Source organism: Lycorma delicatula, chromosome 5 (genome assembly GCF_047948215.1).
Source record: "Lycorma delicatula isolate Av1 chromosome 5, ASM4794821v1, whole genome shotgun sequence".
NCBI lineage: Eukaryota > Metazoa > Arthropoda > Insecta > Hemiptera > Fulgoridae > Lycorma > Lycorma delicatula.
In genome coordinates, this window is record NC_134459.1 from 28,998,822 (window position 1) to 29,016,382 (window position 17,561).

Genomic DNA, 17,561 nt, shown 5'->3' on the forward strand with positions numbered 1-17,561 from the left:
GTGTTTATAAAAAAAAATAACTTTTATGAATAAATTAAATTTCTGTTATAAACTCTATATAATTCACAGCACAACAGTTTAGTTTGAGGTTCAGTAAGTTTTAAAACTAAATAAAAAGGTTTATTATTTTGTATTTTTTAATTTTGTGAATCTAACAAACTGATATTTATTTACTTTCTTTAAAAAAAAAAATAAATATAAATTCATAACTTTTTTTTGCATTAGGCTTCTTGGTGTGCCAATACTAAAACTTTGCTTCCGTTTTATTTTTTCTTTAAAATATTACTTTTTATTTAATCTTTCATTTTTTTTATTAATTAAAATTTAGTGAAAAATAATAATTTTTGTTTGTTGTTATCGTATCAAATTTATCATACAATTTTTAATAGCTTAATTCTTCACTTTGTTTGATTGTTTTTATAGTTAGTATTTTTATTTGTTATAATTCTTTTAGAGGATTTCATTAGTTCTTATACAAGTAGGTTTATTAGTGAAGTTGGACATATAATATTTTTATATATAGTTAATTTAATTTTTGATTAGTTTGTTATGAGAATGATATTAATACTTTTATACAATTTCTTTTTACAGTATGATTTTTCACTATGCAGGTGTCTACTTTAGATATGTCATCTTTTAAAAAATGTAATATTTAATAGAACAATCCATTTTTTTTGACTAGCACATTTATTAAAGTATAATACTGAAAGAAGATAATATTTTTAAATATTGATGAAAATTCAATAAATGTAGGGAGATTTTTAATTTTACTAAAAAAGATGTATAGTTAAAAATTCTTTATATTTGTTGAATTTTCATAAAATATTTCAAGATGTAGTTTTTTCAATTTGTTTTTTTTTAGTAATATAAAGCAGTCAACTAATTCCAAAACTAAGTCTATTATAGAAAAAAATCCCACTTTAATTTGGTAGTAATATCTTTTCCCTTTGAAGTTGTATATCGTTCTTCTGGTTTGTTACTGCTACTAGATATGGCGTACAAGAATGGTTATCTTGCAGTATAAGTTTCACCATGAAAATGAGAAAGAAAGATGTTTTAGGACAAGAAACCAATGAGTATGAGGGATATGGAGGCTATAATCATGTTGTGGTAAAAAAACTGAAGTGTTTTGTAAGCTTCGTGTATAAGAAAATTGTCATAATGATGTACTCAATCTCCTTTACTTTATAGTTAAGGTTACATTTGTCAAATGTTAGTCTTCTTAGAATGTTATGGTAGAAGACAGCATTAACAGTTTTGACATTGGAGATAAATTCATGGAGCAGCAGTTTTATATATTGAAAAATAAAAATAAAACAAAGAAGTTCTCCTTTTTTCATCACTGTTACATTCTCACTTTTTTTAACTTTGAATTGACTGTTCTACTGTTAAACAACTGCTTAGTCTCTGAATTGTAACCATAAATCCATTTCTCAGTATTAGATATGACCTCCACATGATTTTGACAAATTTAGAATTTCAACTGAAATTGTTCAAAGTCGTCAGGATTTTTGGACAGTCAGTTGCCCTAACTCAGGATCTCTGGACAAATGAACCTGCTAAGATTGGCAGATGGTGATGCATGTTTAAAACAGAAATGAGTTCCTGTGCTGTTTCAAATGATGCTTTCATTTTGTTGATACCTGATTGCTTATTGAAACACCTTATCTGCTTCATTGCTATAAGCCTGCTTAGTCCTTTCGTAGATCTTCAAGGATTTCAATAGTGTTAAAGCAAAATTAATATTACCTCTCTTCTACTTTAGTGTCCACAATGAAATTACTGATATGATCGATCAAGCCCGTGGTTATAAAATCTGTGTATTGCAATTGTTATAAAAGAACCACTGGTATGTACTCGTGCTGATGATATGCTGTAGGTCTTTTTTTTATAGAATTAGTTTTGGAATTACTTGATTTCACCTTGAGTTTCATGTTTCTTTATTAATAATTATTTTATAAGCATTGATTCTGTTCTTGCATTTAAGATTTAATTTTTTGTGTTTTTTTTTTTTAATTTCAGTAAATCAGCTATGTCTCTTCTTAATGAATGTATTAATACAGTTATTGCAGGTAAATATCATATTTTTTTTTTTCACCTTTTATGTATGTAATAGAATTTCACTGATTTTTTAGTGGTTTCTTTTGTTATCAGTGTTTCATTTTCTGTCAGCCCCTTTTATTTTCTAAGGTAATTATACACATTCTGTGATGGTGTCGATAAACTGTTTGCTTTTGTGGTATTTCCATTTTAGTACGAAAGTTTTAAATCTTATGGTCGTTAAATGCCGGTGGTAGTGGTTACCTTATCTAACACGCTTATTTTGAAATTTTATTTTAATTTCTGTTGCACAATTAAAAAAACGATATTTTATTTTATATATTTTTGAAGTAGCGTGTGATTTTTATCATAGGTATTCATGTGATTTTACTATGTGATTTCTTCATGTGGCATCTCTAAATAATTCTCTTCCCTTTGCCTTCTTAATTCTTCCATAATTTTCATTTATTTTTATGTTATAAATTAACATATGACATCTGTCCCTTTTACCACCTACTGTTTTTAAACTATATATTCTACAACATCCACCAGAGTGCATTCACATATTAAACCATTTATTCTCAAGTTTTTGTAATAGGGTTATTTTATAACTATCATTTTTATTTAGATTTTTGTATCGTTTTACTAACTTGTTGAAATTATACATTTGTATAAATATAATTCAATTTAAAAAAAAAATGTTTAATCGCTGAAATTCTTCATTTATCCGTATTATCTGTTAAATAAATTTCTGTATATATATATATTTATTGTTTTATCGGTTAGATAATGATTGTTTTTGTGGATTTAAAAGATCAATAAAAATGTTGGCCCTAACTTAATTACTTTAAACATTTAAAAGACAAAAATATTTATTGTAATTATATTAAAAAAACTTATTTAGTCTTATTTTACTTAAAACAAATCTAAAATCTTAAAACTGTTTTTTTAATTTTTTAATCGACTCTACTGTTTGGTGTGAAACTATACTAGGGTGTCAAAATAGATTATTTTGTTACCAGATGTGGACATTAAATTAGTAAATTTATATATAAATGTTGTAATTTTATAATTAAACTAGTTTTTAACAATTTCTTTGGATAATCTAATTATAACGCTACTTTTATTTATATAGCTAATTATTATCAGCTAGGAGGTAGTATGAGTTTTTTTTTATATCTTGGGATATGTCATTGTTGTGATATTGACTTAATTTTCATATGAACTAATTTTAAAACTTTATCTATTTTCATCTTGGCTTTTTTCATATGTGTTGTTTGTAAAATGAGCTTAATGTCTTTATTCTTTTTAATTTTTTTTCGTAACATACATTTTGAATTTGTTTTTGTAGTGCATTCATTTTTAACTGGTATTTTGTTATTTTAATAATTTTTAAATAATGTTTTTAACGATTGTAGTGTTTTTAGTAAATAGCTGTACAAGGTTTGTCAAAATAAGTAATTGGCCTGTAACTAGAAACAGATGTTAATAACATTTTTTTACAATTTTATGATTCTACATTATTTAGTATAAGTATTATAACTACTTTGTAGTAAGTATTCTTTTTAATTACATCTTTGTTAAAATTATTCTTTTGCTATCAATGTTACTGGTAAATCTCAAAGTTGTTTTTTTCTTTTTTTTCTTTGATCATGTGTTGTGTTTAAAACATAGTATTTTTATATTCTTTTAATATATTTATTTTTTTGTTATTTGAATAGTTTTTTGAAGTGTTATATCTAATTAATTATTACTTTTGTTTAGTCTTTAACAATTTAATGCGTGACTTTTAAGTTGATCTTATGATCTTCTCTGTGAGTTTATTTAGTTAATTACATATATAACAACCCACCAGGTTGGTCTAGTGGTGAACGTGTCTTTGCTAATCAGCTGACTTCGAAGTCGAGAGTTCCAATGTTAAAGTCCTAGTAAAGGCAGTTACTTTTATACAGATATGAATACTAGGTCACGGATACTGGTGTTCTTTGGCGGTTGGGTTTCAATTAACCACCCGTCTCAGAAATGGTCGATCTGAGACTTTACAAGACTACACTTCACTTACACTCGTACATATCATCCTCTGAAGTAATACCTGACAGTGATTCCCGGAGGCTAAACAGGAAAAAAATTACATATATAACAAGGCTTATGGGATAGGCTTATTTTTAATGTAGTCATTTAACAATGTAAGGGATAAGTAATTTCTACTAGTTACGTGTGCAGAAATTATTTATCTTTTAATTTTGAGAGCATAATCAGTTTTATCAAAATAAAAAAAAAACCATCAGAAAGGGAAGGAATGGATTGTCATCTTTCTCATCTTCCGTTTCTGTTCCCTTTAAGAAGATAAACTGTGTTGTAAAAATTCTAGGAGTTACTATGAATTACCATTCATCAGACTGCTGCTGTATTCTTTGTTATATAAACAAATGCCATGCCATAACAGAAGTTTTCAATTTCTATAAATGTACAATTTCTATTGTATATTGCAAAGTTTACAATTTCTATATTAATGTCCTAAAGAATTACAATTAGTATTTACTTTAATTTATTTCATTCATCAAATCTACGAGGTTGCTAAAAAATTTAAGTAACAAATGACTGTAGAAAAATGATTATTTATTCAATGACACACTATTACACTAAAACTTTCAAACTACACTGCAATTTCCAAATAACACTACTTTCAACATAATTGCTGGCTATATGTAAACTCTTGTATGTTTCTATGAGCTTTCTTATTCCAGTAATAAAGAGTAATTTACCTCAGTCTTTGAGCCATTCTGGACCTGCTCATTATTGCCAAGCTTAATGAGACAAAAACTCTTCGAAAGGACGATACAAAAAAAATCTGATTGTGTGAGATTGAGACTGTAACATGGATGTGGCAACACTTCCCGACCTGACTTTTGAATAGCTTATGACTCTTGTGCAGTGTGGGGGCACATGTCCTTATTGGGGGATTTCATTTTATTTTCTAGCCTCTGACAATAGTACTTGCTGTACGTACATTTTTCTTCCAAATAATAGGAATAGATGGTATCTTTTAGTCCCAAAACATTGTTAGGATCACTTTACCAGTTAATGTCTAGGTAATGAATTTTTCCTGGTGGGTATGATGTTTGAATTTTAGATCAAAATGATGAATCCAAGTTATGCGATTTAATAAAGCATTACCATCCATTAAAAATCATTGTTTAAGTTTCATACATATTTGAATTCAAGTTGACTGTTTCACAGCACCCATCTTGAATATATTTTGCAGTATTTCAGCTTATTATGGATGATGGAATAGACTGTTTGATACTTGTAATACAAATTTCAGTAATTTCCCAAATTTTTATGCATCTGTCTGTGACAAAGACCATTAATGCAATTTTGCAAAGCGTCAATAGAAACTTCCATCAGTCTTCTACTATGATGAAAATTGATTACAGTTGTTCTGCCCGATCCTCTTTGAAAAATTTGCATTATTAATACACTAAATACCACAGCTGCTAGTGAATTTTGGTTGGTTTAATTTACACCTTCAGAAAATAAAACCCTTATCACAGCTGCTGTTCTTTCACATTACAGATTTTGAATGTGAAATAAACAAAAGAGTTGTAATGAAGGAAATTGTTTTTGGACAGTTGATATTTTCTATGTCAGGGGTATTGGACTTGAACATCAGATAGTTTAAGTTTATTCTATTAAACAGTTTTCCTCTGTTGCCATTTTCCTCTTTAGTGATTGACTGATCCTTCTAATTAAAATAACTTGTAATTAGCTGTCAGTTGCTTAGAATCTCTGTCTTATTTTGAAAAAATAAATATGTTCCTAAAAAAGTACTTTTTTTCATATGCAGAATTTAATATTTAATAAAATAATTCTTTTCTGTGTCTAAAGTTATCTGCTGCTTTAAGATCTATATTAGGGTTCAAGATAAATAACTGTTTTAAATATAGATTAGAATACACTTGTCACAATTTTTTAAATAAAGTTAATGAATAGACCAAGCGGTTTTTATGTCATTGTAATGTCAAGTTAGAATTTAATAAACAGGATTGCAGTGTGGATAGCCATACAGAAACATTCCTGAAACTAATAATTAATATATATATATGCATTGAATATTATTTATGCATAATTGAATTGTAACATTTTAATTTTTTGATTAATGATTTAATTGAATATTAGTTAATGACAGTATTTATTTCTCTTTTTTTTAAACTTAGGAAAATAAATCTGATTTTATCGCATTGATAGCTTTTTTTAATTTTTGCATATTTATTTCTATTAGCTTGATATATTTATTTTTAAATCATGCATGTTTATGCATTGTCTGTTTTTTTTAATTTTTTGCTTTCAATTTGCATTTTAACAAAAAATATAAGAACAACTAGAACAACTAGTCATGCATCAAAAATCTTAACTAGAATTCTATACAAAAGAATTGAGAGGAAAGTGGAAGAAGTGTTAAGAGAAGACCAATTTGGTCTTCTCTTTAAATGTCAGGAAATGATTGTTGAAAGTGTATGTTTGGAATGTCGCTTTATATGAAAGTGAAACTTGGTCGATCGGAGTATTTGAGAAGAAAAGATTAGAAGCTTTTGAAATGCGGTGCTATAGGAGAATGTTAAAAATCAGATGGGTGGATAAAGTAACAAATGATGAGGTGTTGCGGCAAATACATGAAGAAAGAAGCATTTGAAATAATATAGCTAAAAGAAGAGATAGGCTTATAGACCACATATTAAGGCATCCTGGAATAGTCGCTTTAAGGAAAAATTGTGTAGGCAGGCAACGTTTCGAATATGTAAAACAAATTGTTAGGGATGTGGGATGTAGGGGGTATACCGAAATGAAACGACTAGCACTAGATAGGGAATCTTGGAGAGCTGCATCAAACCAGTCAAATGACTGAAGACAAAAAAAAACAAAACAAAATAACATCCTATGGTCCTTGCATAAAGAGGACCTCCATTGACTACTCTCTTTAATGTTAAATTGCAAAGCTCATGGTGAACATTACTGAGGATGATTATGTCTTCAGTATTTCTCAAGAAAATCTATCTCCATCAAGACTGTAGAGAAACCATTTATATAAATACGGCTGTGTAACGTTGGAAGACATTTTTAAAAGAATAGAAGAAGAAAAAATTATTAATAATCTCAATAAATTAAATTATTATGAACCAAAAAAAGAACATTAAGACAACAAATTTGGAACTGAAGGATATGCTTTTTGAAACAAAGTAGTAGTAATGAATAAATTGTAGATATATGAAGAAATGTTTGTGTGGGAAATTGGTCTGCAAGATTAAAAGATAAATGGTAGATCCGTAGCAATCCCTAAAAACAAGCTGGATTCAATAAAAACACTATTTACATTAGTGAAATTTAATAAAAAAAGCATCAATGAAGATCTAAGAAAAAGAAGACATGTTAAAATAAATTTCTCAATTCACCACATGAATGTCATGTGAAATACCTGTATACTTAATCTATGTTCTGGGAAGAGTATTGTTTATGAAATGGTAAGAAAGACTAAGAAAACGACACAGACATTTGAGAATCAGAATTGTAAAGTCTGGGTTGTAAGATTAAAGGATCTTCTGTGATTATTTTAAGAAATGCATAAGATGTTGAAGGCTTAAACCAAATGCAGTTAAAATTGTACACATATTTATCTAAATCTTTTCTTTACACTATTAAATAAACCCGTTATTTATTATAACCCGTTATTTTATTATTTCATCAAAATATATGAAGCATTAAGGAAAAATTTTGATTTCTTTGTAAGAAACAAAACTGTTTATAATAGTTAGCACTGTTTACCTATTTTATTTATAATAAGGATAATTTACGTAAAATTAAATTGTTGTTAACAATCTGAATTTAGAAAAAAGAGTTGTTTTATCCACAACTTTCAAAAATCCTGATCAGGCTTGGCATTTTTTCACACAGTACAGAATTCATTTCTTATCTTAAAATAAAAAAAGAGGGTTGGGTAACTGCAATTGGGCTCAAGAGAAAATAAAAATTAATAATTACTATGGCTATGCTAGCTGTAGTCAGTACTCAAGGTAGAGGAATTATATTCATTTGTAAATTGAGATATCACAAGCTTAACAACCAGGTTAGATTTATATGTGCTAGTAGAATCTTAATGAATAAGCATACTGTAATAAGTTAAAATCTGATATTTTTGAACTAAAAGTATTTCAGTTAAGTGATTACAGATAATTTATTTTTATTGAAGAAATTAGTAAAAGTAATTTATTTAATTTTGGTAAATCTGATTGTGTTTTGATAGCAGGAAATATGAATTGTAATTTATAGAAGTTATATGATGTAGATAAACATATTTTTTTAATACTGAACAAGGATATCTAAAACTTATATAAAGCAATTGACTGTGAAGTCAAAATAGCACATTGATCAAGTTCAAAAAATGTTGTTTGTGTCCATTTGCACACAACTGATTGTGGTTTTTACTTATATTAATTACATATTATGTACACAGATTTGTTTTGCAAAATTTCAATCGGCAATAGAAGAAAAAATAATCAGATTAAAATAAATTACATACATTTAAAAAATAATTTTTATACCTGATTGGAATGAATTTTCTTTATTAAAGATGTTGTACCGTTTCAATATTCCATTACTGTAAAAATAATTAAATATTTAATTGTATTGAGGTAACCGAGAAAGAACGGAACTAGTTATTTTAAACTCGTAGGAAAGTTTTTTGTTGATAAAGAACGAATTAAAATTTTTTACCGCATTTACTGGATATTTTTTGAAAACAAAATACGTGTATATTCAGGTTATGTAAGTCGTTTACGTTCACTGAAATATAGAAATACTGGAATGGGCTATAGCGTTAGAAATCCGTGCCAACAAAGACAGCTGATTTAGAGGTCTTTGTTAACAGTCCGTTCAAAAAGTTTGTGACGAACTCTCTCATCACAAATCACAAGTTATCTTTCTAATTCAAGTTATTGTAGAAAGTTTTTATAAAAACATTTATATGATACAATGATTAACTCAACATTTATTTAATATTCATAAGCATTGAAATTTTTCTATTAATTAAATAGAATTATGAGATTTTATCACTTACTATCAACTACAATTAAGTTTTATGGAATCACTTTCTGAAAGGACGGTACGTTAGGTACAATGCTGCATTGTGCGACACAATGAAAACTATACCTCTAAATCTATTTGTCTCACGTTCGTTTTCCGCTTACGTTGGGCATAGACAGTGTCCATTCCAGTATTCTATATTTCAGTGTTTACTTTGCGTTTAAAGTTTGGTGTGTTTATGAGACTATTATGTTATGTAAAAGTTTCATTTATTAGTTTATTTTATTGTATTAGTTGTGTGCGTTTTTTTTTAAATGGTGATATTTATAATACAGTAATTACAAAACCTATTTGTGATATGTTATTGGTCATAAATTCATCCAATCATTCTGATTTGGAAAATAGGTATTAATATTTTTGCTTAGGAACTGTTTTTAATACTATCATTACAATGCATTAGATCTAATCCAACATTACTACTAATAGAAATACACATATATAATATCAAACTGGCTTACCTGAAAAGTAATTTATATTAGCCATAAATTTGTTATACTAATTATTGGTTTCTGTTATGAAACTTTTTTAACCAAAAATTGACATATTCCTATTTACGTTACCCATTTGTTTATTTATATATATAATTTATTTTTTGGTCATAATGTATCAGTCATATTGGTCACAGAATACTTTACTACCACAGAAATTAGAAAGTTTTTAAAAAACAAATTATTTCATGTTTTAGTGGAATGCACATTGTTTCATTAGTAGTGAAATTAAATACAGTATATTGCAAAACTCCTCCGTATTCTAAGATGTTATAAAACATGCTTTATCGTCATAAAATTGTTCTGCTTGATGATCTTGTGTTTCTTAATATAATTTAAAACTCTTGCCGATCGCTTCCTTGCTCCCTTTTCTGATTCTTCTCTTGTATATATTCTCCATGTACCTTCAATAGTTCTGTATAATGCAGTTTTCTATGTTCTAAAGAAGTTGTTCCCTCTCATTTTACTGTTTTGTTTGATTCCTGCTGCCTAACTTATATCTTAATTACCTTCTTTCTCATCATATTTGCTTCCTTATTGCACTCTTCCGTAACAAAAATCCTGGTTCCCTCCAATTTATTTGTGTTCCAGAGAATTTTCATTTTTTTGTATAATCTTGAAAATAACATAACAGTTTGCCTTATCAAAATAATCACCCTATATTTTTTATATAATTTAAATTATCCACAGACACTTGAACTGGCATTTTACCATTTAATACTGCTGAATAATATCATGTAGAATTTTTTATGCCTTAATTTTCAGTTTTTTCAATTTCATAGAGGATCAAATTTTTCTGTTTCAGTAATCTCTAGTGATTTTTTTTTGCTCTGCTAGAACGGCTTTTAATTCCTTCAATTCCCTGATACTTATATTTTGCTCATCTAGACTTGACAGCATTTTTATATTACTGATTTACTTTTGAACTTTTTGTCTACATATTTTTTTTGTATTTGGTTTTAAAATCTTTAAACATTCTTTCCAATACTTTAATATCAACAGCCGTAGTGAAAAATAAGTAAAATAAATAACAAAATTATCTCTTAATATTATGAAAAATCAGTTGGAAACATTATTGTACGATTATAGATGATAATGGCAAAAGATTATTCCCTGAAAACTAGGAGATGATAAAAATTTTGTAACTGAACCTGGAAAATTAAATTCAGTTTTTTGCACAGTGGACAAAATAGTAAAAATATTTTCATTCTCAACCCCTACAACATTATGTCACAATACATTATCCCCTCAATTGAACTGTCAGCAGTGAAACTTCTTCTACCTTGTAGACTGAGTTAATGGTTTCTAAATTTTGATGAATAAGATGATCATTTCATAGTGTTAATAAACCATGTAAATTTTTCTTATAGAGTATTTTAGTAAATGAATACTTATAAATTATTTAACTAATTCTAGATTGTTAGGATTTTAAACAACTTCAAATTGGCCTTGTGTGTATGTAGGGACTCAATTCAAGAAATGACTATTTAGTGGTTTTTCTATATATTTTTAAAGTAAATAGCTTTTATATTTTTATATAGTAAATTGCTTAAAGTTACTGATCAAACTAGCCTTTTATTGTTTTGGGTTTTAAATTGTGTACCCTGTTTAGATGTAAAATTTTTATTTAGTTATGTATTGTATGTCTATCTATTTCAAAATGCTATTTTTTGGTACTTCCTTAATTGTTTTCTGAATATCACTCATGTTGGATTCCGAATAACAACACATTTTGGCTTAGCAATCCAGAGATGTAAAACTGTACGTACACTTGCTATAGGTATAAGGGATAGCTGTATTTTGATCCCAAATCAAGAAAGCTACACCAAATATCTAGAGATTTTCAGAATACTGTTTGAATCAAAATTGTGAAAATTTATCTGTAATAACTTACCAAAAAAATATATAAATTTTTAATATCTTTAAATAATGTCATAAAATTTTTAATGTTTATATGGGCAAAAAGTTTCTTTTTTTATATTTACATGCGAGATCAAAAAAAAAAAAAAATTCTATTTTACTTTTCTTATAGGGTGTGCATAATAAGTTGACACATTTTAATTTTGGATTACATATTTATTTTTAAATTAAATGTTATTACAACTTTACATATCAAATTCAGTATTCATGGAAAGTTCTTTTACTGCAAGACATGTTCAATGTGGCTAACAGTTTTGCCTAACAGCTTTTAAAGGTGAGTGTGTACATTTCTGATGACTCTGCAACACAAGTCCTCATGAATCTCTTTACACAACTGAACTGTCTGCATGTGTATGACCATAAGATTTGCAGATCGTAACAGAAAAAGTTTCTCTTTTAAATATCCTCATAAAAAAAGTCACAAAGATTTAAATCTGGGCTCAAAGGTGTCCAAAAGAAACCTTCATTGTGGCAATATGGATAGCGATTTGAAATTATGGAATAACCAAAAACTGAATTTAAAAAATCTAACACATTAGCGGTGCGAGAAGTTGCACAATCTTGCATAAACCATTGAATATATAGAGGCAACTAGTTGTAAGCAGTTCAGGTTGAAAATTATTTCTTGACGTATACAAATAGCATTGAGAATAAACTGTATTGTTGAAAAACACTGGCCCTATCAATCTGTGTCTGGATAAAGCTGCCCAAACAGTTACTTTAGGCCCATGTTGTTGTTTTTCACACATGATTTTTGGAGCTGCTGCCACCCAAAGGCGGACATTTTGTTTGTTATCAGTGTCATCAATATGAAAATAGGCCTCGTTTGAAAATCAAGTGTTGGAACAGAACATCATTTTTCCCTTCCAACCGCTGTGCAAACTCCAATTTATTTAACCCCCTATCTCATTGCACTTTGTTGTTTTTGTGGAAACTTCAGTGATGTTTTGTTGTGCCAATTGTCAGCCGATATTGCTGATAAGGTGTGAATATTGTGAAATATATTATGTCTGTTTATTTTGTATACTGTTGTTTTGGGTTTTTTATTCTAGTATTATTTCATAATTTTGTGGTGAATTAACATATGGATATGTTTTGTAAGTGTGGAATGTCTGAGAGGTTAATTTTGATGTACTAGTGAAATTATATCTATAAGGTTATTGTAAAACATTGACTATATTATGGAGTGCTTTTATGTTAAATGTATTTGTGTTTGAAGCTATATTTTGTTTTGAAATATAAAATTTGAAACAGTATAGTAGTTTATTTTACGTATTACATGGACATTGGATTTTTTTGGTGAATGTTTTATGCACATCTAATGATTTATTTTGCTTTGCCACATATTAGTGTTGGTTAATAAATGGTTCAAATTAATGAAAGTAAAAATGAAAATTAATGAAGTGAAATTCAAAATACCATTCTGACTTAGGCAAATGACAGATTTGATTTAATAAAAACCATTAAATTATTGTTTAATGTAAAGGTTTTAAATCTATGCTCACAGTCTCATTAAGCTGTTTCTGCCTTGGACTCGGTTTTTTGTACAAGGTATAATCAGTTTTTAACATTTATGTTATCGTAATGAATAATTATCTAAATTAACGTAACAAAATTTCAACAAATGAGGTTGGATGACCTATAAATGTTATAGATCAGTTTCCTTGCGATGATAAAATAAATATGGTGTTTTAGAGGGCATATATGGTGTTTTTAGGAGTAATCTGATTTATTTGTGTAGTTTACAGAGATCTGGTGAAGAAATGACCCGCGATATGAATACCACTTTGCGTAGTGAGTTGGCTGCTCTGCAGTATAAATGGGATCGACTTTTTGCATTAGTACGTTACATTTTTTTTTAATATTCTTTTGTTCTGCTTTTATAAGTTATGATCTTGTTACAAATTTTATGAATAAGTTAAACAAAAAAATAACCTTTTTATTATCTCTGTGTTGTTTGGTTTACTTTCTTTAGTTATTTATATTACTTTCTTAACATTGTAAATTACATCATTTATTGATACTTGCAAATTTATCCCCTAATAAATAAAATTGAAAGAGAATGCCTTTCTTTAAATTGGATTAGACTTAATTTTTCAGGATTTATTATGGTAAATTTGAAAACATTTGATGTTTAAATTTTGCAATCTGAAATAACTAATTGAAATAATTTATCCATTCTAAGCTGTAAATAAATGATTATATTTGCTAGTGGAGAAATGCTGTCAGCTGTTAGTTTATCGACAGGGGTTTTCTCAGAAATCTATACATGTAAGAGGATAAGACACAGAGGATAAGTACCATTTGTTAACTGTAAAAAAATTAAGAAAAAAAATCTACTTTTGTGGTTTGTATTTGTTTAAACACACAGTGTCTGAAACTATTTCTCTGTGTAATTTAGATTTAAGGATTAATTATATCTATTTATTTGGCTTTAAATTCTATTGTTATTATCCTCTATAAATTTGTTTAACAGATTGTTGACTGGAAGCAGTTAACTTCTAAAATATTTTCTACCTTGGAACTCATAGGCTTAGGAAATAAGTGAAAATTAGTTGGAGCAAGGACCAAACTATGAGATGGGCGAATGAGAACTTCTTGTCCAAAACTACTGAAAAAAGCTTGAGTTGTAGCTGCAGTACAAAACTAGACTTGTTGTGAACAATAATGCTTCAAGAAATACTAATCAGGGTTTATTGTAGTACCATTTGTTATGAAAACTCTATTAAAAGAATGCCCTTTCAATCCCAACAAATTTCCGTCATGAGATTTTGTGACATAAAAGAATGTGCTTGGATTGTTGTGCTTTTAAGAGTTGGGATGATTTCATTCAAGTGACCGTTTCTTACTTTGGAATGTAATGAGGCACCTAGATCTTACTACCAAAAACAGTCTGATCATGAAAATCACTAAACATAATCTACATGATTCTTTTTGAAAAAGCACACTGACAATATTACCTGATTTTGTGTCGGTCAGACAATTGGTGGGAAATGTATTGTGTACAAATTTTGTCGTAGTCCAAGTCTTTCAATGCAATTTCATTGAGGTACTGGCATGACTAGGAAGAAAATGTGCTACTCGCTAAATGTTTTGTATCTAGTTTCCAATATTTTATTAACTTGATTCAAACCTTCAATGATAATTCTTGAGCATCAGTTTATGTATTACAAATTTATATCACCTTTCCATATTCTGTTTACTCTTTATTTCAGTATAAATCTGCTTTTATTGATGATAAATATTGCTCGGTTTCACTTTTTGACCATTAAAAGATTGAATAGCACTCCGTTCTTTACACAGGGTTCCCGTGCATTCTGAAACTTGGAATTTAGAAGTCGTTTTTCAGTACTGAAAATGTTCTGGAATTCTGTATTTTTGCTTATTTTCCCAGGAATATTTATTTGTGCCCTGGAGATATTGTAAAATTTGACTTTTTCTAAAGTTACAGTATTTTAACTAAGTTTGTTTTTAGTGAAATTTTTACTGTAAATAAAGGTAACAAAATGGGTGGTTGAATAGATGTAAGGTATACTGTATCCACTAAAAGTCTAAGAAAGAAAACAATTGATTCCACGTGTAATTTTCATCATTTCATAATGTTCTTGTTTAGTTTACACTGTGATGTTTGAGAAATATTGAAAAAACTTCTGTCAAATTGTATTATAATACTATTTCAATTGATTTTCACTGTTATTATATTTATGACATATTATAGGTTTCTGTGGTGAATTCATGTCGGGAATATCATATGTTTTCAGGAGTATAAGGCTTTATTGCGAATGCTTGAATCACTTTGGTTTGCACGATGTAGAAATAATATGTGAATTGATAAACACCCCCTATTTATTCTACCAGGATGAGCATAGTCTCTTAGGTATTTAACTTTGTTCTTTATTAAAATGAAATTTACATGCAACTCTTTCCCGAAGTAGTTTAAATATTATAAACTGTGCCTCCATAGGTTCCTGCATATGTGATTTGAGTTGCAGTTTTTCACGTGACTTAATGCATCTATTCAAATACAAGGGATTTTGAACGCTAAGTTAACCGTAATATTTGGGTAAATGGAGAAAGATTTTATTTAAATAAAGTTTTGAGAAAAATCCATTCAATTAGTTTTCATGAATCATTTTTGATAAAAATTTATCTATTTTGCGTTGATGGCTTGCAAATTTTTAAAGCAAGTTTTTTATTACACTGTACATAATCAATTCAAATATCTATAATACAGTATTACAGCAATTTAAATTGTTTCTTGAAGGAAATGTTGGAATGCCCAATTAATTTCAATGAATTTCAGAGGGATAAATTAAGGCTGGATGCTTTTTTTGGTAATTAATTTTTAAAGAGTATAGTGATATTTGGAATATGGTACAACTTATCTTAATGTTTTCTTATGGACGAGCAACTGTAGAATGAAGCTATTCAGATTTAAAACGATTATTGTGGCAAATCTGAAGGAAGAAAGTTTAATTCCATCGAGTATCATTTATGATGCATTCAGAGAAAGAAATTGTGATTATGTTTTAAGTAAAAAACTAGCCCATACATACTGGGTGTGTAAGGTTCACCACCTACTGCAGTGGGCCCACTAAAAACCCACTCCCTCATGCAACGTGGTGCTGGAACTGACGTAAAGGCTCAACCTTAGCACCACATGTGTCACAGGTACACCTCACATTCATACAAATATTTACACACCACATTCACATGATATTTACGACAATATATATACTATACAAGTAGATTCTTAACCCCACACAGCTATGCTGGTCTTAGATGGCAGGAATGCATTTCATGGGAGCCATTGCTGATGGCAATGTCGAGGTACCTCTGCCACCTGCCCCCAATGACTGGTGCCCAGCACTACCCTCAACTGACATCCATGCTGCCCTCCTCATGTTCTTCCTTTAGTAGTTTCTGGTGGAGCACTCCACCTGAAACCACTGTGAACACATGGTCCAACCCTCACCAGACAAGAGCATCAACTGCATGACCCCCCCAGCGAGTCCAAACCATCACATGGCAATTCTTCCTTCCACCTGGGTCACATGAAAAAGATGTGCTCCATTGTGTTAGTTTCTTCACAATACTGACATTGATCTGTACACCTCCTTCCAATCCTGCAGATGTAGACCCCAAATGACCCATGGTCTATTGACCAATACAGCTACCTCTGGGATCAAAATATAGCTCTAATGTCCTTTTGAATTCTTCCACCTCCTGCTATTCAATAAACATGCGGCTCTTTGCCTTCTGTGGTCCTGTCCCTTTTTTCCTCGGCGATGAGGTCCAATGGTGGCATTCCCCCCACCGACACTAGTGAAGCATCCAAGGAGACTGTTCTATATAGTTGGGTCACGCAGATTGCCAACTTCCTATACATGCTGTTCAGCCTGAAGGGCTCCCACCTTACTGCCATCACATACAATATTGTATGTGATTAGCAGTGGCGTTGGCTATATAGCCAACACCACTGTAGATTCTAATATCCTGCATTTGGATGCCCTGGGACCTCTGACATTGGCCATTAGCCACATCAGTGTTGAGGACATTCCCTCTGTCTTTGTGGCCACCTAAAATAGATCTATCATCGTTTTTGTTAGCTTATTTTAAAAATCTTTGGAATCATTAGATAAAGATTTCTCAACTTTAACAGTATAATTAAAAAATAAATCTTATGACTAAGAGTATTACAAATATTTTGTTCTTAAATAATTCTTAATAATAAGATAGATGTATGTTGTTTTTGAAACTTATTGAAGTTTTTCTAATTAATAATTGTGTGAATTCTCAGTAGAGAACTGCTTCAACAATTACATTTTTTATAAATATTTTTGGTACATGATTATCAACAACATTGTTAATACGTAGTATGGAATGCAAAGTTGGCAGGAGTCTATTACTCCCTACTTTATCGCAGAACCTGGACAGAGTCCCTTGCTGCTGGATCATTCTAATCGGGCTTGTTTT

General features: G+C 29.1%; 2 protein-coding genes across 6 annotated transcripts in view; one reads left to right on the top strand and one right to left on the bottom strand.

Annotated features, from left to right (window-relative positions):
• The window catches only part of LOC142324836 (uncharacterized), an 85,506-nt gene extending 76,568 nt beyond the window's left edge, over positions 1–8,938 (bottom strand). The window contains exon 1 of the mRNA XM_075365869.1: positions 8,637–8,938. The gene's annotated coding sequence lies outside the window, so the exon portion shown is untranslated. The remainder of the gene's footprint in view (positions 1–8,636) is intronic.
• Positions 1–17,561, top strand: part of LOC142324837 (uncharacterized) — a 30,486-nt gene that overhangs the window by 1,344 nt on the left and 11,581 nt on the right. For 3 of the 5 annotated variants that reach the window (XM_075365873.1, XM_075365872.1, XM_075365874.1), the window contains exons 1-2: positions 9,178–9,522; positions 13,327–13,426. In XM_075365873.1, coding sequence (XP_075221988.1) covers positions 9,356–9,522; positions 13,327–13,426 — 267 coding nt within the window. In that variant the 5' untranslated portion in view covers positions 9,178–9,355. Of the gene's footprint in view, positions 1–2,022; positions 2,073–9,177; positions 9,523–13,326; positions 13,427–17,561 lie in introns of those variants that run through there. The other 2 variants (XM_075365871.1, XM_075365875.1) reach the window with 2 other exon arrangements.